At 39.1% G+C, this 23,074-nt stretch overlaps 1 protein-coding gene and 1 pseudogene across 2 annotated transcripts in view; one reads left to right on the top strand and one right to left on the bottom strand.

The window, feature by feature from the left end:
* FMN1 (formin 1) overlaps positions 1–23,074 on the bottom strand; it is a 378,961-nt gene that overhangs the window by 99,948 nt on the left and 255,939 nt on the right. For both annotated transcript variants that reach the window (XM_023230251.1, XM_023230252.1), the window contains one exon: positions 12,854–12,974. In XM_023230251.1, the coding sequence (XP_023086019.1) occupies positions 12,854–12,974 (121 nt within the window). The remainder of the gene's footprint in view (positions 1–12,853; positions 12,975–23,074) is intronic.
* Positions 19,920–20,017, top strand: LOC111554641 (annotated as a pseudogene).

The following is a 23,074-nucleotide window of genomic DNA, read 5'->3' as shown; positions in this document are numbered from 1 at the left end:
GGAAGAGGTGAAGATACTGGAAAAAACTGCAGTCCCCTTTGTGGGGCCTAAGGAGGTCTCCCTCTAACTTTGCTCGTTTGGTTGACTGACATGAGAAGAATCCATTTGTGGATTGTGAATCTTCCACAGAGTCCAAGATACACAACTTACTTAGGCAGAAAAAGTATTTTGATATTCACAAAACTACCCACTAATCTATTTCTGTGAAGAAAATGTCTTGACATTTTATAGTAAGTTTATGGTATGGTAGCTTGGGCGCTGGTGTGGCAGTCAAGGACCCAAGTTCTGTGCCTGGCTGGGTGATCCCGGCCATGCCACTTCCTATCTCGGAGACTCTGTTTGCCAAGCTGCATACGCCTGCCCTACTCACTTGGGAGAACGAAGCACCATAGGCAGGTAAAGTATCACCATTATAATTACAAGGGTACCTTTAAAACATCAAAAAAACCAGGAAACATCAAAGACACATTGTTAATGAACTTGCCAAATTAATGTTATTTTCCATTCCTCCTGCTTGATTCAATCTTCCCGCTACCAAGCAGAATCCTGATCAAAAGCAGTTGTGTTGTTTCTAAACCTGTTTATTCCCCTTGTTCCTTTTATTGAAATTATGTAATTTAATAACTTGATGGTAAACTACATATGTGACTGTCAAAAGGTACTATTTCTGTAAGTTTTAATGAAAGAAGCTAAAATATTGCTGTTAAATATACGTATAGAAGGCCAGTGGAAACTGGGGCAACATGGCAACTAAATGCAACGTGGTAGTCAGGATTAGGTCCTGGAACAGAGAGGGGACAAAAATGGAAAAACCAGTGAAATCCATATAAAACTAGCATTCAGTCAATCTAAATCTATCACTGCCAGTTTCTCAGTTTTAACAAATGTATCACAGCAATGTGAGATGCCAACAATGGGGAAACTAACTGACAAGGGCTACATGACAACTCTTTACTCTTTGCAACTTTTCTGTAATTTAAAACTTATTCCAAAATAAAAATTAAAGTGTATTGTTTAAGAAATGTGGGAAACACAGTTTTAAAAGATTCAGAACAATTATAAATATCTACAAAGATTCTATGGTGGTATTTGCAAGAGTCTCTACTGAACTTTAAAAATAACAGTAATTTTACAGATGATCTCATTATGGAGTATGTAGGGAAGACCTACAGGACTGCATTCAACAGATTCCTAATTCAAGAAAAGGCCTCATCCCTGCATCAGAAGACAGACAAAGGACACAATATTTAATTTGTGGTAAGTTAAAACGCTAAGGGATACAAGTATCATTTTCCATGATTTCCAATTTTGGCCAATTTTTTTCCATTAACCTACCACACTGGATAAGCGTTCTGGTCTATAAAGACAGAGTATCGGCTGGACGTGGTGGCTCACGCCTGTAATCCCAGCACTTTGGGAGGCCAAGGCGGGTGGATCACCTGAGGTCAGGAGTTTGACAACAGCTTGGCCAACATGATGAAAACCAGTCTATGCTAAAAATAGAAAAAATTAGCTGGGTGTGCCAGTGGGTGCCTGTAGTCCCAGCTACTCGGGAGACTGAGGCAGGAGAGTTACTTGAACCTGGGAGGCGGAGGTTGCAGTGAGCCAAGATCGCACCACTGCACTCCAGCCTGGGCGGCAGAGTGATATTCTGTCTCAGGAAAAAAAAAAAGGATAGATGGTATCAACACAAGGATTTTTGAGGCATGAATTAATTCAAGAGATCTTTCAGAGTCATTTACAAAGAGAATACCTAAGATGCAAGACTGATATAATTTTACAGTTCACTTTTTCAAAAAAAAATCTCGTAAATGGTCAGAATTCCTAGGATTTTTCAGTTGTTCTAATTAACTAAGTCAGTCTAGGGAGGAATTCAATACAGTAACCTTTCCTGAATAAGGATAATTGTAGAATGCACTGAAATAGCACAGTAATAATAATCATCTCAGAAACTCAGGAGTTGGAATATATCTTCAAAATCATTTAGCAAACTACTTTTCCAATGGTACCTCCTCTACCCACCCACATAACACAATCTTCCAGCAAGCAGTGGGTGAGGAACCCATTACTGTTCAAGGCCATCAGTTTTCTCTTCAGACAGCTTTAAAATCTGTCTCCCTGAGCCGGGTGCGGTGGCTCAAGCCTGTAATCCCAGCACTTTGGGAGGCCGAGACGGGCGGATCACGAGGTCAGGAGATCGAGACCATCCTGGCTAACACGGTGAAACCCCCGTCTCTACTAAAAAATACAAAAAAACTAGCCGGGCGAGGTGGCGGGCGCCTGTAGCCCCAGCTACTCCGGAGGCTGAGGCGGGAGAATGGCGTAAACCCGGGAGGCGGAGCTTGCAGTGAGCTGAGATCCGGCCACTGCACTCCAGCCTGGGCGACAGAGCGAGACTCCGTCTCAAAAAAATAAAAAAATAAAAATAAATAAATAAATAAATAAATAAATAAATAAATAAATAAAATCTGTCTCCCTAAAAGATTCTACTCACGGATGCTTATTTGACATCTTTGGCCATAAGGAAGGGATCTAATTTCTCTCGAATAGCAGAGTCAGCGAATATCTGAAGTTGAGTCATTTCTTCCATTGTTCATTTGTTCATTCATTCATTTACCCATTTAGCAAATATTAATTGACAACAAATATGTGGCAGGTGCTGACCAGCACAGTAAATATAAACATAAAAAAGGTCATATATCTGCCTTCATGAAGCTGGTGGAGGGAGAGAGAAAATTTACAAATAAATAGAAAATAATATGAAATATGAATACGTGAAAGTAATATGAAAAAAGAAGGCTGTAATAGCGCCTATTCAAAGTGCCTCCTGAAGACTGGGTGGGCAAGGAAGGCTCAGGGCATGGCACTATCTGGCAGAAGGGCTTTCTAGGAGAGGGAACCACTACTGCAATGATCCTAGAACAGGAACAAGTACATCGTGTTGGAACACAAAGAAGGCCTGTGAGGCTGGAGTTTAGTGGGCAGGAGGGGTGGGTGGTGTGAGAAAAGACTGGAAAGGCAGAAGTGGTTATATCACGTACAGTTTGTAGGGCATGAGTATGAGGTTAGATTTGATTTCAAGAGGAATCAATCTGAAGTAACAGAGTATTGTAACCTATGCGGCAGGTGGAGACTGGATTAAAGGAAGGGCAAGAGTGGAAGCAGGCAAACCTTTTTGACATGGGCCAGGTGAGAAGGTGGTAGCTTGGATTACAAATGTGGTATGTATGGAGATGGAGAGCAATGAATTGATTCCAGACACTTTTTGAAGGTAGAGTCAACAGGACTAGCCATCAGATATGAGGGCACAAAAGGAATCAAGGAAAAGTATGACACATTTGGCATATGCTATGAAAAGGGATTTCCTTTGTAGGATCCCAGTAAATTCTCTCAAACAATCAGTGGAGCAGGCAGCCTTACACTCATTTTTATACGAGGATACTAAGATGTCAGGGATGAAATGATTTGCCAAGGGTTACAAGGCTTGTGAAGCAAGGATTTGAATTCAGGATTTCTGACCCAGACTTTTCTATGATTGTAGCTTTTATTTCAATATTTTATGTTTCTTGTCAAATAAAAAAAACTCAACAAAACACATTCTATTAACCACATGTTTTTATAAACAGAGGGTAGAAATAGAGGGTGCAAACTGAAGGAGGAAACCAGGACAACATAACTCATCCTTCCCACCTAGAAATGTCACAATCACAGCTTCAAAGGAAAACACAAACTTCTTCCATTAATTAAACGGATGAATCAAGTTTCAGTTTCCTCTCTCCTTTCTGTACAACTTGTCTTTGAAGGCATTTCATTTGGGAAATGTGTGACCTTTAGTCACCATGCTCACTTAATTGAATGCTTTGCATCAAAAGTCACCATGCTGATCAACATTTTACACCCACTGCTTTTCTGAAATACTTATCCCAGTTCCTTTGGTCTGTTTTGTTGAAATCATTTTACAAAAATAAATCATATCAGTTTTTTTTTTTATTATTTCTAAAACTTTGCTTGCAAAACTAAATATTTTTAACACCATGGCAACATGGTCAGGACTCTGGCTAATGTATCCAGTCTTGTACCAGAGCTCAGACTTAGTAAACTGCTGTGGACAAATGGGCTGTGAAGGAGGAAAGAGCTAATAGATTAGACATGGTCAATAATCATTCAAGTCATGTCTTCTGGAGCTTCCCAAAAGGTGATAAATTAGCCAGACTTGTCCTAATGATCAATACCCTGCTCTCCCTTCTAGAACACACGAGCATCCACTGAGTAAAGTGCAGACTGCAAGGCCGCTCAGGGAATTTAAGTACGACCTCACACCTTCTGACGTACTTCCTCAGGCATCGCCTCGTCTGACCCTTTCAACATCCCTTTGTGTTGGGCAGAGAGTCCCGAAGTATGATCAGCTCCATTTTTTTTTTATTCAGTTGAGAGTCACAGAGGTTAAGTGATGTGTCAAAGTGCATGGTTTATCACGTGGTAAGTGGTAGAATTAACTTTAAACTTACATCTCCTAAATCTCAGTTCAGTACTATTTTCAACACGCCAGCCTGTCGTTGAAACTTTTGTTTCATTGTGGGCTTTTTGTTTGTTTGTTTTTATGTATTTGTCAAAGTTACATGTGCACGCAGTTTAAAGAATCAGTGCATGCTACGCACTTCACGAACAGCAGTTCCCCATCTCCACCCCACCGATTTCCTCCATTCCTCCTCCTCAGAGGCTACCTTTATTACCAATTTTACCTGATTATTTGGTGCTTAGTAGTATGTCTCTAATAAGCTTCTATTGTTTCTTTTTTATTTTTCTCTTTATCAACTATAAATGATGTAGTTCTTCCCTACACTCCTACCTCTTCACTTCCATCACCCCAATTATAGCACATGGTACCATGACTTGGTTAGACTAGCGTTTGGTGTTGACATTATTATGACTTTGCAAAAACAACTCGCAGTCCCAGCTGAGACATGTAAACTCTGATCATTCCACATTTCCTGCACATTTCCCCTTTCTCTCACACTTGCTCTCAGAATTTTTTTTTCTGATTTAGTTTGTTTTCTATGAACTTAGCGTTACATGAACCTCACACTTGTTACTAGTTGTATAAAATCTCTTGTCCAAACATTCAGATATATTAGATGCATTAACTGCATATTCCTTGAGAATCTTCTCCAATATTCCTTTGACCTAATCAAATCTGAAATGTTTTCTTTCAATGTCTGGCTGTCATCCTGGGCTTTTTCTCTATGCTGGAGGCTCCATTCACCTTCCTTCTCCATTGGAATTTCTATCTCCTGTGACCTATGTCTTCCTCTTTAATGGGAAAGCACTTTCTCTAGTAGCATCCTGAAGATAACTCTATGTGAAATAAGTTTTTTGAGAAACTGCATGTCTCAAAATGTTTTTAATCTGTCCTCATATTTGACTAATAGTTTGGTGGATATAAGGTTCTGGACTGGGAATAATTTTTCTTCAGAATCCTGATGCATTTGTAGCTTTTAGTAATGCTACTGAAAAGTCTAAAGTCAGTCTGTTTCCTGACTCTGTGTGTGTCATCTATCCCCATATCCCACCTACTTCTAGAACAGGGTGATCTTTCCTTTTTGTCCTAAGTATTCTTAAATATTCTAGTAACAGTATAAATCTGTTTTACTTCCCCATATTAGTCAAATATCACATGGTTAGTAAGCGGCAGAATTAACTTTAAACTTATGTATCCTAAATCCTAGTTCAGTGTTATTTTCAACACACCAGCCTCTGCCATTGAAACTTAACTGCCATTCACAAAGCTTCATTTCACTGTGGGTTTTTTGTTTTTGCATATTTTTTGTATATTAATCAAAGACAGGGGAATAAAACAGATTTACACTATTAAAACACTTTTAGGCCTTTTAAAATTAGGAACTCACATCCAACATTTTTAGAAATTTTCTTAAATGACTGTATTAATTTATGTACATATATATGACATTTTGCATATTTGCATAAATATGCACAAACTTGTGGTACGTATAAGTCTTATAGTAAAAGTTGGATTGCTTCTCACCTCCTATCACTCCTGGATTAGAATTCAGCTTTCTTGTTTGAGTAATTCATTTATCATGTATCCATCTGTCTTTGAGTTTCAAAAATTCTGTGGTTCTCTCTATGCTTCTAAACTGATTCTTTTAAAGAATTCTACTATCGTTCTAGAAATTTTCAAAAGGAACTGAAATTCTACATGAGTGTTCAGTCCTAGATGAGTGTTCAATCAACGATGTTTCTGCCAAAGTCCTCCAAAAGGTTTCCAAAGTGACTTTTCCCCCTTATTAGAGCCATATTATTGTTTATGGGACATGTTTTAATTAGTAATTAAAGAAAATTTTCACTCTTATGACCAGATCTAATTTTTGTCTTTTTTCCTCTTACAAGAAGCACTTAAACTCTCATGGAGGGAAAGCCCCTTGATGACACCAGGTGGCAGAGGTCATTTGTTCTGCAGGGTCAGGGCTGGTCCTGAGCACAGGAAGCACAGTTCACCCTGTTACGTGACTTGACAAGTGTTGGAAAATTCCCTTATCTTCTCATCCACATCAGGAGCCCAATACGTGTAACTTCCACACATGGAAGAGATAACAAAACCTTGTAGGTTGCCTAGGGGTGGCCCTTTAATCCTCTGCTATGAGTTCAGCTAGCCACATCAGACTAATATGCTTTCTTTTGGGTCATGAAGGAATAAAACAGAGGCTAGGTCAATGTCAGAGAGACAGAGAGGGAGTCAGAGAAACTGAAAAATATTGACAGGCAGGAGGTGGAAGGCAAGAGACTACAATAGGCAGATGAGTTGAGTGGTTGTAGGTAGAAACAAGAGAAAGCCTGAATTCAATCCAATTTTTATCCGTAGTCCCTTTAGAAGATGAGCCACAGAACTAAGTGGGGCTTATTCTTCAAACTTAATCATTCTGGATCACTCTGTTGGTGCTTTCAGGGTCAGCCTGCAAACTGCAGAAAAACAAAGTATGGCAGAGATAAACCTGTTTCAAATTTCAGCCTTGCCAGTAGTAGCAAAGTAACTTCCACTTCTTTACTGTAACAATGCAGGTAATAAAACTTACTTCGAAGGAGTTTTAAGAAACAGAAATGATGTAAGCAAACCGGCTGGTATTAAGTGCGAATTCAATGGTAAGTGTTGTCATCGGTGATGGTGGAAATGGACACACACCACACCCTTAACCGTATTTATAGGCCCTTTGTCCACTGTCTACACTGGCAGGGAGGAGAATTTTATTGCTGGCATTGTTTAGGATTGCCAGTGCATGGTGATAATAAAAAATGAACCAACTTCTAGTGGACTTTGTAATTGCTTTTAGATTCTCTATAGACATGCCAGATAAAAAAATAGTACACCAAGTTAAATTTGAATTTGAGATAAGAAAAAAATTTTTAGTGTAAGTGTGTACCATGCAATATTTGAGATACACTTATATTAAAAAAAAAAATCCTGAAAGAAAAGTATTGGGCCTCCTGAATTTTATTTAATAAATTTGACAACCCTAAGAGTAAGGAAGAACCATCTTGCTTCCTAAGATAATATCAACAGGAAACACTTTCTTAAATTCTCTTTGGGTCCCAATAGTAGACTGACTGACTCAGGCAAAGACCAGACTTTCGTCAGAGTGGACAGATACATTGATTCCTGACAGAACAACAGCCAGCATGGCTGTAAGAAGCCAGAATCAAAGAGGATGGTGATAAGGCAAACTTGCATCAAAAGCTGGCTGAAGAGCAGGAGGAACCCTTTTCCCTCCCACAATAACTTAACAAACTTGAATATCTATTAGATTAGCAACACCAGTTCTTAGCATTCCTCCTTCCTACTCATAGTCAACTCTTGATCAACTGCAGTAATAGGAAGAGAGAAGGACATCACACATAACCCCTCAACATGAAAACAAAACTGATTAAGGGTAAGATCAGGCCTAGTGGTGGCTCATGCCTGTAATCCTGGCACTATGGGAGTCCAAGGCAGGAGGATCGCTTGAGACTAGCCTAGGCAACACAGTGAGACCCTGTGTCTACAAAAAATTTAATTTACAAAATTAGCTGGGTGTGGTGGCATACATCTGTACTCTCAGCTACTCAGGAGGCTGAGGTAGGAGGATTGCTGGAGCTCAGAATATTGAGGTTTCAGTGAGCCATGATTGTGCTGTTACACTCAAGCCTGGGCAATAGAGCAAGAACCTATCTCAAAAACTAAAAAATCAAAAAACCAAAAAGAACAAGATCAAGTGGTAGGTAAATGACATGTGGCCTTGTTTCTGCTAAGTCAGCCCTGCCCTTCCCTGTGTTACTAGGGATCCTGACTCCTGCAGGCAGGACCCAGTAATGATCATTTTACCAACAGCTGTGTTGCTAGTACAATTAACATCCTTTCTTCTTAAAGTACCTTTCACACAACTTACGTTCTGTAAAATATTACTAAGTATACAATGAAAGGGAAAAGAAAGCAAGCCAATGTTTCATGCTTTAAGTTAGGAAATGCTGTTTTCAACAGCATTAAACTTTTTTTTTAACTACAGAACTTGCCAGGGGCTTCAATAAGCTCATGTCCTTTGAATCCCTAGGATATGATTTTCGTACAGAGCACGTCCAGGTTTATCTGATCACAGACTCTTTTGGAGAGCAACAGTTGCAGTTCACATTTCATGTAATATTTTTGGGTGCTACTATTTGAGGAATCCTACATCTACAGTTTCAGCAATGCTGTGCATGCGCACGTGTGTGTATGTGTGTGTGTGTGTGTGTCTCTGGTATTAACTGGTGCAATTAGAAAGAAGAATCCACTCCTTGGTATATTAGTTTCTGACTGCTACTATAATAAATTAGCACAAACTTAAGAGGCTTAAAACAACACAAATATATCACCTTATAGTTCTATATGTTAGAAGTCTGACATGGGACTCACAGGCTAAACTCAAGGTGTTGACAGGGCTGTACTCCCATCCTACAGGCTCTAGGGAGAATCTGTTCCTTGCCTTTTCCACTTCCAGAGGCTTCCCACATTCCTTGGCTCATGGCCCACTTCCTCCATCTTCAAAGCCAGCGACATTACATCTCTCTGATCATTCTTATGTCGTTATGTCTTCCTCTGATCACAGCCAGGGAAAGTCTTCAGTGTTTCAAGATTGACTTTAAAGATTCATGTGATGAGATTAGGCGCACTTGGACGGTCCAGGATAATCTCCCCACGTCAACATCAGCAAAGTCCCTTTTTGCCATGTAAGGCAACATATTCACAGATTCTAGGGATTAGGGTTGGACACCTTTGGGGGGCATTATTCTGCCTACCACACATGGGTGGGTAAGAATACCCTGAGAGTTCCAGCCAGCAAGCAAGGACAAAGAGGAAGAATGAAAGTAACTATTGCCATTGTTTGTGTTTTCCCAATTATTTCTTACAACTTCACAGTATCAGGGACATTGAAATTACTGTCTTGTTAAGGGATGCATAGCAATAAACAATATGGAACATGTTCCCAAGAACTTGGTTCTCTCTTGACAATGTAGAGAAGCAAGCACAAGTGCTCTGTGAATTAGATACTCCACAAACACAGCCAGCTGGCCTTTCAGCAACACTGGCTGCACTTCCCAGTAAAAGGTACATGCCCTTAATCAGCTTTATTGAAGCTGCCCTCACTAAGAAACTGTGCAGACATTATTTCCTATGATGCAGGTCCTAGAACTGTCCCGTTTTACAGGTGAGAAAGGGAATACTTTCTATGATTATGCTACTTGACAAGGTGTTACTTTCACTGAACCAGTAAAATGTACACATCTGAACCCAAAGCTTGATCTTAGTCCTATGTAATGTGCCTATTTGTATGTCTATTTGACAATCCATCTACCTGGACTTCTTCCGCCTTCCAATTCCAACCCAAAGCAAGTTCCTTCCTGTGACTCTGTCTGATCTGACAGTCTACATATGTGGTTTTGGGAGTGTGTGCACACGTCTGCATACTTGTGTACATGTGTTCAGTACTCTAATTCTTTTCTTCGTGAGGCTTCACATTTTGAATGCCAAACTGTCTGATCGTCAATCAGATATGGTGACTTCTGGGTCAGAGGCAGGATATATACTCAACACATGCCTTAGAGTCATGTCTATTTCAAAACTTGGCTAGATCATTACCTCTGAAACATTGGCAAATTACTTGAGCACCACAAACTTCAGCTTTCTTATCTTGTGAGAAGTCAAAAATAATATCTGCCTCACAAAGACACTGTAGAATTAAAAGAGGTGATAGAGATAAAGCACCTGAAAGATAATAATCACACAATAACTTATAGTTGATGCTATGATCAATTCCATGCTTTAAAAATGCTATTCAAAATTCTTGCCTCTCTGAAAGATGCTTAATGACAACTTCTACTTAAATCAGTGACACTAGTATGACCGATACCCATGGGTTAATTCACATTAGGTTAAGGTGTGCTAATACTTTTTTTTTTTTTTTTTTTTTCTAAAAGGCTCTGCCTGCCTGGAGAACTAGGGCCTGATACTTCTTGAAATTCGCTAATCACATCTGGTTTAGCTTTAGAGATTTTCTGGGATTTTGCCAGCAGCTACGACACTTTAATGGCTACAATAAACCTCAAAGCCTCATCAAATCTTTGCTGTATGTGTGAAAATTATGTCCTCTTCAATTAAACATTCAATCTCAGCTCACACCAAGGCCTTATGGAAAAGGAGGTGAAACCTGAATGGAAACGTAAGATGAAACAGACCGCCACGATTCTGGCCATCTTGCCAGATGGTATTTAGAAGAAAAAGAAATTCATTAGAGAACCTACGGTGTGTATTTTCTTTAAATATTTACTGGGTACCTTTCATGTGTTGAAAACACTGGCATCTCTAAAGATTAGCAGGGCATTTTTGTTTAAATATTCCGTGTGTGTGCGGTGGGGGGAGTCACTTCCTCATTTGCCCTTGTGGTACTTCATGTGTTTTGGTGAAGCCCGATACAAAGAAGAGAAATAACAGACAACATTCAGTTTTCTTTCCTAAGGCCGCTCTACCCGCTTCAAAAGCTCTTGTATTCTCTTAAAATTGGCTGAGGACAGTGTCAGTTGAGTACTGAGGGTTCCGGAATGACAATTCAGAGCCTCCCTAGACAAAAGGAGGTACACCAAAGTGAGGCACTACGGGGGCACCCTCGCCCCTCCACTCGCCTCCCAATTCACTCCTCTTATCCTCTTGCTATTTATCATCAAACATACAGGGACGTCAAAGGGAGGCAGCCCCTGGAAGGAGAAGGGAAAAGATCAAACAGGGATCAAGTTTCGGCTCAAAGACTACAGGAGAGGTCAGGCCAAGGGTTTTACAAGGGGCCAAGAGACAAGAGGGAATGGGCATTTAGAAACGGCCACGGAGCAAACAAGCTCCTCTGCCATTGCTAACTCTTGCTGCCACACTGAGGACTAGCCTGGGCCCTAATTCTACCACTGGAGAGGGACAGACAAAAATGCTAGGTAGTAGCTGACTACGCTTTGTACAATAGTAATCATGCTCCTCAACTTCAACAAGGATACAACTGCCAGTTCTTCAGGAGAGAGAAAATAATGACAAGTTCACATATCACATTTCTAAAGGAAGCATCCATTTGGTTGAATTCATTCAACCACATCAATGGGAGAAAAAAAACCCCACATGTTCCTTTAAAAATAATATACAAGATAAAAATATTCACTTGTAACCATTATCCTTTCCATGTAAGTTTTATGCCCAAAGTAAAAATAAATGGCTCTCTTTGCCACCAGGAGTACGTCGTTCCCACTTTACTTCCATTTCCAAGCTGTTCTCGGCCTCAGACTTCGGTTCTGAGTACTCTTTCACAATAAACATTTTTAAAATGTTTACTTTATGTCTTGGTGTTAAAATATTCCTGGTTGAAGCCCTTCATTTCCTCAAGCTCTGCTTCTGGCACTCTGGGCTCCATTTCTACATTAACACGCTCCCTAAATCCTCCGCAGAGCTCTTCAATTGGAGTTATACAAGCTCCAAGGCAAGTATTTATATTCTTGGACAAGGAGATGTCTCCACAGTGAAAACACAAGACTCTAGAAATGCCAAAGGAAAATTCCTGCCCAAGTGAGACATATTTTCACCTTTTAAAAAAGCCAAAAAGGGGCTTTCAGCATTTTCTTTTGAATAATTAAAAATGTAAATTAAACTAAAATGGAATGTTTACTGTGGGTCTTACCATCATTATTAGACTCATATATAAACCAAACATACAGGAACATGTATGTGTGTATGTGTATAACATGTGTGTGATATATAGACTTAAAGCAGCAGAGTAAACTAGCTAATGTGTGAGTTCTAGAAACGAGAAACTAGAAAATCTGTGAGTTTTAATTGGATAGACTTGATTAGACTTGATCAGAGTACAGTAAATCTGTCTCGTACTGGCTGTGTGAACATAACTTCTCTAAGCCTCATTTCTCTCATCTGTAAAGTGGGGCTGGTGTACTTCCAGCTTATTAAGATTGTTATATAAGACAAGAGTAAGCATCCAGTAAATGGTTACTGCTATTATCATTAATAATGTTATAACTACTAAATGTTAGAAAATATAGATATAACAAGATATGGATATAAGAAACAAATGATCAACACTAATGGAAGAGAAGAATTTGAAAATACAGTGCCTCTACACACTGTGTAGAGTCAGAAAGTTTCGTGAAAGCTGTGGTGTACCATCACTGAACTCTGCACCAATCCCACTCTATGAGCCAGACCTAAAAACATTTGACCTCTTCAAACATTTTTAAAAAGTAGTCTTAGCTATTATCATAATAACAGAACAGTTCCTATTACCTTCTAGTTGCCTCTTCAGTTTTCTCAAATCTTTTATGAGGTCTTCAAACTTGACTTGGGAGGCCAGAAAGAAATCCTGTGGTTCCGGCAGGGGGAAAACACTCTTTTCTGTTCCAGCTTCCTAAGAGATATGGTAAAAAAAGTACATTATACTTCCCAATTGTCACTTTCAGTTGATATTCCAAAGCATCAGTGAGAAAAAAAAAAAAAAAAAAAAAAACTTCTTTAAGAATCATAGCAATGCTCCTCTGCTATTCCTAAATTTGGACTTGTGACTTTGAAGTGCTTTCTTGTCTTTCACGATACCTTTTTGGACTTATTGGCAATGAGGTCGGCTATGGCATGGGCCAGGTTCTATTTTGCCTCATGAATCAAAGAGAAAATTGTCAGGTCTGTCCTGATCTTGGACACTCAACTCCCATGAAAAATGGAACAGGGGAACACATGAAAGTACTTACATTTGAAGTCCCCATTTGATTTACATGTGCTAGCAATTAGACAAGTCATCTTTGGGGTATGCCAATGGGTGTGAATCAGAAGGTGCTGGATAAGAAGGCACTGCAATGGAAGATACAATCACCCTCCCATCACCTTTCCTCACCTTTCTCTGTGACTTAAAGCTCTTCTGTGTGTATTACGCATGATCAAATTCTTTGTATATGGGTGTATATACACATATACACTGTTTTTTTTTTTTTTTTTTTTGGAGATAGGGCCTTGCTTTGTCACCTAGGCTTGAGTGCACTGACACAATCACGGTTCACTGCAGCCTTGACCTCCCAGGCCCAAGCGATCCTTCTAGTTCAGCCTATTAGCTGGGACTACTGGTACGTGCCAACATATCTGGATAATTTTTAATTTTTAATTTTTTGTAGAGACGGGGTCTCACCATGTTGCCCAAGCTGGTCTCTAACTCCTGGGCTCAAGCGATCCTCCAGCCTTGGCTTCCCCAAAACTTTTCATATATTTGAAAAGTTTTTGCAAATGTTGTTTGGCTTATCTTAGGAGACTGAGGGCAGGTGGGATATAGTTTTAACAATCTTCACTGCTATACCTAATAGAGGATTCTCAGCTGAGAAACGTCTTGAAGGACAAAAGCTTCAGGCACAATGAAACATAAGCTGAACCTCAAATACCTTTTCCAGACTAGCTAGCTTTCTCCCTGAGTTGTTAAGTTTTGTATCTTGCATGTCTTAGACAGTCTTCAATTATGCCTCTCTCCACACAGGCTACTTTGCCAGTTTTCCTTCACATTCCATCTTCCCTACTGCCATTAGGACGAATTCCAAACTCTAAAACTGCTTTACAAGGCACTTTATGATCTGGCCTCTGTCTACATCTCTGGCCTCATTTCTACCTTCCCCCTATCTCCAACTCCCTCTAGACCTTCATGAAATAGACCACGATCTCTGGCTTCTAGGCCTTTATCTATAAAATGGTCCCTTTCTGACCCTTCCCTAGTGCCTCCTTACACTTCCTTGTTCATATTCATCTTGTAAGTCTTAAAACAAATGTCCTTCCTTAAAGATTTCCCCTAACCCCAGCACGTGGGTGTTTCTCCTGTTTCCCAAAGGCTTATGATGCTTATATTATCACAGCATTTATCACCATTAATTTTTTTACCATAAGTTATTGGGGTACAGGTGGTATTTGGTTGCATGAGTAAGTTCTTTAGTGGTGATTTGTGAGATTCTGGTTCACCCATCACCCAAGCAATATACACTGCACCCTCTTTGTAGTATTTTATCCCTCATCCCCCTCCCACTCTTATCCCCGAGTTCCCACAGTCCATTGTACGATTCCTATGCCTTTGCATCCTCAGAGCTTAGCTCCCACATATCAGTGAGAACATACGATGTTTGGTTTTCCCTTCCTGAGTTACTTCACTTAGAATAATACTCTCCAATCTCATCCGGGTCTCTGAAAATGCTGTTAATTCATTCCTTTTTATGGCTGAGTAGTATTCCACTGTATATATATATCACAGTTTCTTTACCCACTCTTTGATTGATGGACATTTGGATTGGTTCCATGATTTTGCAACTGTGAACTGCGCTGCTACAAATGTGCGTGTCCAAGTATCTTTTTCATGTAATGACTTATTTTCCTCTGGGTAGATACCCAGTAGTGGGATTGCTGGATCAAATGGTAGTTCTGCTTTCAGTTCTTTAAGGACTCTCCACACTGTTTTCCATACTGACGGTACAAGTTTACATTCCCACCAGCAGTGCAGGAGTGTTCCCTGATCACTGTATCCACGCCAACATCTGTTTTTTGATTATGGCCATTCTTGCAGGAATAAGGTGGTATCGCATTGTGGTTTTGATTTGCATTTCCCTGATCATTAGTGATGCTGAGCATTTTTTCGTATGTTCGCTGGCCATTTGTATATCTTCTTTTGAGAATTGTCTATTCATGTACTTAGCCCACTTTTTGATCAGATTGTTTTTTTCTTACTGATTTGAGCTCATTGTAGATTCTGGATATTAGTCCTTTGTCAGATGTATACATTGTGAAGATTTTCTTCCACTTTGTAGGTTGTCTGTTTATTCTGCTGACTGTTCCTTTTGAGGTGCAAAAGCTCTTAAGTTCCCACTACTTATCTTTGTTTTTATTGCATTTGCTTTTGGGTTCTTGGTCGTGAAATCCTTGCCTAAGCCAACATCTAGAAGGGGTTTTCCACTGTTATCTTCTAGAATTTTTAGTTTCAAGTCTTAGATTTAAGTCCTTAATCCATCTTGAGTTGATTTTTGTATGAGGTGAGAGATGAGGATCCGGTTTCATTCTCCTACATGTGGCTAGCCAATTATCCCAGCACCATTTGTTGAAAAGGGTGTCCTTTTCCCACTTTATGTTTTTGTTCGCTTTGTCGAAGATCAGTTGGCTGTATTTGGGTTTATTTCTGGTTTCTCTATTCTGTTCCACATAGAATTCCATCCCTATTCTATTCTATGTGCCTATTTTTATACCAGTACCACACTGTTTTGGTGACTATAGCCTTATAGTATGGCTTGACATCAGGTAGTGTGATGCCTCCAAATTTCTTCTTTTTGCTTAGCCTTGCTCTGGCTATATGGGCTCTTTTTTGGTTCCATATGAATTTTAGAATTGTTTTTTCTTTTTTCTGAGATGGAGTCTCGCTCTGTCGCCTAGGCTGGAGTGTAGTGGCGTGATCTTGGCTCATTGCAAGCTCCGCCTCCCGGGTTCACACCATTCTCCTGCCTCAGCCTCCCGAGTAGCTGGGACCACAAGCGCCTGCCACCACATCTGGCTAATTTTTTTTTTTTTAATTTTTAGTAGAGATGGGGGTTTCACCATGTTAGCCACGATGGTCTCGATCTCCTGACCTCATGATCTGCCCGCCTTGGCCTCCCAAAGTGCTGGGATTACAGGCGTGAGCCACCGCACCCGGCCTAGAGTTGTTTTTTCTAATTCTGTTAAGAATGATGGTGGTGTTTTGATGAGGATTGCACTAAATTTGTAGATTGCTTTTGGCAGTATGGTCATTTTCACAATATTGATTCTACCCATCAATGAGCATGGGGTATGTTTCCATTTGTTAGTGTTGTCTATGATTTCTTTCAGCAATATTTTGTAGTTTTCCTTGCGGAGGTCTTTTGACTCCTTAGGTATATTACTAAGTGTGTGTGTATATACATATATATATTTGCAGCTATTGTAAAAGGGGTTGAATTCTTGATTTGATTCTCTGCTTGGTCACTGTTTGTGTATAGAAGAGCTACTGATTTGTGTACATTAATCTTGTATCCGGAAACTTTGCTGAATTCTTTTATCAGTTCTAGGAGCTTTCTGGAGGAGTCTTTAGGGTTTTCAAGGTAAATAATCATATCGTCAGCCAACAGTGACAATTTGACCTCCTCTTTACTGATCTGGATATCCTTTATTTCTTTCTCTTGTTTAACTGCTCTGGTTAGGACTGCCAGTACTATGTTGAAGAGGAGTGCTGTGAGTGGGCATCCTTGTCTTGTTACAGTTCTCAGAGGGAATGCTTTCAACTTTTCCCCATTCAATACTATGTTGGCTGGGCGCTTGTCATAGATGGCTATTATTACATTGGGATATGTCCCCTGTATGCAGATTTTGCCGAGAATTTTAATCATAAAGCGATGCTGGATTTTGTTGAATGCTTTTTCTGCATCTATTGATATGATCATGTGATTTTTGCTCTTAATTCTGTTTCTGTGCTGTGTCACATTTATTGACTTGCATATGTTAAACCATCAATGCATCCCTGGTATGAAATCCACTGGATCATGGTGGATTATCTTTTTGATATATTGCTGGATTCGGTTAGCTAGCATTTTGTTAAGGATTTTACCATCTATGTTCAACAAGGGTATCAGTCTGTAGTTTTTGTTTTTGGTTATGTCCTTTCCTGATTTTGGTATCAGGATGACACTGGCTTCATAAAATGAATTAGGGAGGGTTCCCTCTTTCTCTATCTTGTGGAATAGGGTCAAAAGGATTGGTACCAATTCTTCTCTTTCAATGTCTGGTAGAATTCTGCTGTGAATCCATCTGGTCCTGGACCTTTTTTTGTTGGTAATTTTAAAATTATCGTTTAATTCTTGCTGCTTGTTATTGGTCTGTTCACGGTATCTAATTCTTCCTGATTTAAGATAGGAGGATTATATTTTTCCAGGAATTTATCCATCTCTTCTCGGTTTTCTAGTTTATATATCACCACTAATTTTTAAATTGCCATGTTATCTTGTACATCTTCCCCACTAGACTCTAAACACCTCAGAGGCAGAAACCGTGTCTTGTTCTTGGTATAGTAAACAACACCTGGCATATCAATAAGCTTTATTTTTGGTTGATGGGCACTACTACAGAGGGCCTATAAAACATGGTTCTGAGATATATGTACCTTTAGCAGGAGACATCTAATTTATCACTATGTTTTCTTGTGGTTTCAGGAATCCTCTTGACCCTTCCTCCTTAAGGCCACTAACTTCATTAGGGATGCTAGGATATGGTAGTTTTCTTCATTTTATTAGACACAATGTACTTTTTTCCTCCCATCTTCATATACTTATTTTACTACTTTAAAACAGAAGTAGTACTCTCGTCTGAGTGGCAAGATGGAACAACATCTAAGATCCTCACTACGAAGCTCCATGCTAATCTACACTAGAAGAACTTAGACATAGTATCTCTTTCTATTTTGCAAAACTTTATCAGATTCAGTCTCGGTTTTGATTGTGTGTGTTTGTGTGTGCACACACGCTAGAAAAAGAGGAACGTTTCAGGCTGGTAGCAGCTCTTATGAACGCTGCTTAATTAGAGTTCAAAAGGCATGACTCTACATGGGTTTCTCTAAATTTCACAGACCAAGACTTGGACCAAAAACCAGGCATGAGAAGAAGGAAGCAGGGAGCAGGAGTCACCTTTCTTTAGCTAATTGCTCATCACCACTAACCACAAAAATCATCACTTAGGCTCCTAGAGGAAAGGGCTACTTTCATAAATCACATAATTCTACACTCCTGTTGAGTGAAATGCATTTTGCACAGTAAAAGCCAGAAGAGCACCACACTAATGTGGGCTTATTTTTTCTAGACTGGGCCATCCCATGTTTGAAACTGTTCTCAATGTAAGATTTTCCTCTGTGAAGTTGATTCCACTGGGTTCAGTTCTTTTCACCCACAACTATATTCCACAGGCAAATTTCAGCCTTCCCACACGATGCATCTGACTTGGCTGAAGTAGGCACTACCATGCCAACCTAGGGTTAGAAATGTCACCCTCAAAGATTCTTCAGGATAACTCTTCTGCCACACTAGTACCTGCTGTCAAAACCTAGGGTACGTGCTTATGTGCTTGCTGCAACTTCTTAATTTCCTGAAGCTAAACACACCTTCCTCACTCCACCAGAAAACAGCTCTCATCTCCTCATATCTAGTTCTTTACAGATGCCACTTGAATTCCACATTTGTGAATATTAACATTACATCCAGTTCAGCAAGTTTTATCAGACACCTGTATTACAAACGATAAAAAACAGACAATGGCCAGGCATGGTGGCTCACACCTATAATCTCAGCACTTTGGGAGGCCAAGGTGGGTGGATCACTTGAGGTCAGGAGTTCGAGACCAGCCTGGCCAACATAGTGAAACCCCGTTTCTACTAAAAATACAAAAAAACTAGCTGGGCGTAGTGGTGCACGCCTGTAGTCCCAGCTACTCGGGAGGCTGAGGCACGAGAATTGCTTGAACCTGGGTGGCGGAGGTTGCAGTGAGCCGACTGCACCACTGCACTGCAGCCTGGGCAACAGAGCACGACTCCATCTCAAACAAAAAAAAAAAAAAAAAGAGAGAGAGACAACAGTGAATTCTGAACCTCAAGAACCAATGTCAAGATAATAGGTAATTCCTCATAAACACATACAAGGCAGAATAAGAGGCATCTTGAGAAAGATTCAAATAAAGTAATTCCAGGCTTCAAAGGTGAGGGCTTCAAAGCCTTCCTTCAAAGATCAGGATGTTAGCAACGACCTCATAGAAAGGTCATGTAAGATCAGACTAAGTTATTTTTCACTGCATCTTTTTTCCCTTTTACAAAAGGGATACATGTTCATTATGTTTAGTAATGAAAAGACAGAAGACAGGAAAAAAAAAAAAAACCCTTACAATCCTAACATCCAGAAAGAAACATTTTAATGTATTTTTTTCAGGTTTTTCTGTGTGATTGTGTGTATTTATATTTATCTATTACATATTGGGTATCATACTGGATGTTATTTTGAAACGCATGCTTGTAAATTAAAAACAGATCAAAAATATTTTCTAATACCACTACATTCTCTCCTACACGCTCTCCACAGGAGTATATTATTCCAGTATGTGACTCTAGAATAATTCATTCGACCTTGGTCTCTATCATTGTACACCTACCAAAATTTTTCCAATATTTTGGTATTGTAAGCTATTATAAGTAAATAGTCATTAAATCCTTAGTTGTTTTCTTAGGGTAGAAATTTCTTAAAAGGTTACACGTATTTCTAGGACTTTTGATACAGAAAGGTGGAAAACCTTGCTTTGGATCCTTTCGTAGCTCATGAGTGGGATGGACTGGGTGTTCGTATGCATGTGTGAGATGCACCACCATCCAACCTTGGTATGATATGGACCTGTCTGACATGAAGAAAAAAGAAAAGGAAAAACATGAAAAAATGGGGGAAAAAGGAAAACAAAAACAAAAACAAACAAAAAAACCCACAACCTTGCTTGCCCATAAAGCATGTATGTATAAATTAGGAAAATGTGTTCCCTGTAGATAGGAACAGCTTTCTGGGCAAACAGATTGACAAGCACATGGCATCTTTATGTGAATTTTTTTTAAGTGTGCCCTTTATAGGATATATAATTTGGTGAATCAAGGGCAGGCTAGATATGAGTCCCATTTGACTTAGAGATCTTAAACACAGAATAACCTGATGTACCATATGACAGTCCTGAGAAAGGTTTGATCAATTTACAGTGCTAATTCTATACATCTATTGGCAATTTATGTCTTCTATTTTGTAAATTGCCTGTGATGTATTTTGCCATTTTTTTTAAAATAAGGAAGAAAGTTTTTTTTTTCTTGTTAATTCTCAAGAGTTCATTGTCTATTATGTTGTAAACCTTTTCCCAATGTTATTTTGATTTTGGTTTTAAGTCATTTTTGAGATACTAAAGTATTTTAAAATTATAATTAGGAATTAAAGTTTTTTAGTTTTATGTATGTGAGAGAAAGTTATCATTCTCACCTTTTATGGTTTCTGCCTTAGACTGAACACTTTGAAAGGATTTACCTACTTCAAAATCAGTATTTACCTACACTTTTGTCACGTCTTACTGATTTTATTTTTCATTTATTTCTACACTTAACTCTTTTTTTCTTTAAAAATTTGCTCTGGTCTCTGGTATGAGGTCTAGGAGATAACTGAATTTCTTCTTCTTCCCAATTACTTGAAATTTCTCTTTTATCACATATTTATTTAGATCCATTTCTGAGATTTCTTTTTCATGTTCAAGATTTTTGATGTTATTCTACCATTCTATACTTTTAATTATTATAGCTCTATATTAGAATATGTAAATCAATGATTCTGTCTTCATTTTTGAATCCTGGTCAAATTTTTGTCTAATTATTTTTATATATAATATTTAAAATTATTTTGTCAACTTCTAAGGTTGATTAGAATTTTGACTGGTATTTCCAACAGACGACATAGTGCCACTGCTTATTGTGGTAAAAAACAAACAAAAAACCCCCATATAACATGGTATCTATTCTCTTAAATTTTTAAGTGTACTGTATTGTTAGCCATAAGCACATGGTTGTACAAATCTCTAGAACTTCTTCATCTTACATGACTGAAACTTCATATCCTCAATTCTCCAATTCCCCATTCCCCCATCATTCATTCTACTTTCTGTTCCTTTCGGTTTGACTACTATAGATACTCATGTAAGTGGAATCAGGCAGTATGTGCCCTTCTGTGACTGGATTATATTCACTTAGCATAATGTCTTCAAGGCTGACCCATATTGCAGCATATGACAGAATTTATTTCTTTCTTATGGTTGAATAATATTCCCTAGTACATATGCGCATTTTCTTTACCTATTCATCTATTGACAGACATTTAGATTGCTTCCAAATCTTAGCTATTGTGAACAATGTTTCAATGAATACGAGAGGGCAAATGTCTCTTTGAGATCCTGGTTTCAATTATTTCGGACAAATACCCAGAAATGAGATTGTCTGATCACACGGTAGTTCTATTTTTAATTTTTTGAGGAAATTCCCTACTGTTTTCCATAGCAGCTCCACCATTTTATATTCCCACCAATGGTACTAACTGGTTCCATTTTTTCTACATCCTTGTCAACATTTGCTATTTTCCGTGTGGTAGGGTTTTGGTTTTTATTAACAGTCATCCTAAAAGGCATAATGGGATTTTGATTTGCTGTGGTTTTGATTTCCATTTCCCTGGACGATTAGTGATGTTGGCACCTGTTGGCTATTTGTTTGTCTTATTTGGAGAAATGTCTATTCAAGCCCATTACCCAATTTTTTTTTTTTTTATTTTTAAGACAGAGTCTTGCTCAGTCGCCCAGTCTGGAGTGCAGTGGCGCAATCTCGGCTCACTGCAAGCTCCGCCTCCCGGGTTCCCGCCATTCTCCTGCCTCAGCCTCCCAAGTAGCTAGCTGGGACTACAGGCGCCCACCGCCATGCCCGGCTAATTTTTTGCATTTTTAGTAGAGACGGGGTTTCATTGTGTTAGCCAGGATGGTCTCGATCTCCTGACCTCGTGATCCGCCCGCCTTGGCCTCCCAAAGTGCTGGGATTACAGGTGTGAGCCACCGCACCCGGCCCATTACCCAATTTTTAAAAATTGGGTTTTTCTTTTCTTCACTCTGTTTTTAAATTTTATGACTTTCAGTAAAATTACATAAATTTATTCACAAAGGTCTGTACTTTTCTGGTTAAGTCTGTAACACATATATTGGTAATGCTACTGGGAAATTTTTCCCAAAAAATCTTTAAATTCATTATTTCCAGAGAGGAGTAATGAGAAAAAAGGGAAGTTTTATAAAAAGGCTAGAGACAAAGATACTTTCAGTTAGGGAGAACATCAGAAGTAAAAAACACATTAGTAAGAAAGCACAGGGTGTGTGTGGAAAACATCAGGTCTTGAGTTGGATCACAGAATACGTGTAGAGGGAAAGTAATAAAAGCAAGGTTGTAAAAGATTGGAATTAAATTGGTAGAGTCTTAATTCACTTGAAAATGGGGAGCCACTTCCGTTTTCAGTAGAAAAACAATATGATCAGAGCTGTGTAAAGAGGGTGTGGGATGGCCTAGAGTGGTAGAACCTAGAGATAGAGCTGAGCTGGAAAGCAACTGACATTCTCCAGGTGAGTGATCTTACAACCTGGGTAAGCTGAGGTCTGCAGGAAAACAAAACAAAACAAAACAAAACAAGGACGGACATCAGAAACAAACTCAGTGGAAGGACAGAGAGGAGCCAGAGAAGACAAGGTTTCATGCCTGAATGACCAAAAACTATCAAAAACTATGATATTCTTAACAGAAATCAGGGGAAACTTTGGGGAGGGGGAAATGATGAGCCTGGCTACAGGTATACTGAAAATAGTCAGACAAGCCCACCAGGAGGGTAGAAGACAGTATTATGGAGTTGATCA

The sequence above is a fragment of the Piliocolobus tephrosceles genome, chromosome 6, assembly GCF_002776525.5.
Source record: "Piliocolobus tephrosceles isolate RC106 chromosome 6, ASM277652v3, whole genome shotgun sequence".
NCBI lineage: Eukaryota > Metazoa > Chordata > Mammalia > Primates > Cercopithecidae > Piliocolobus > Piliocolobus tephrosceles.
The sequence above is the reverse complement of the archived record's forward strand: the minus strand, read 5'-3'. Positions and strand labels throughout refer to the sequence as shown.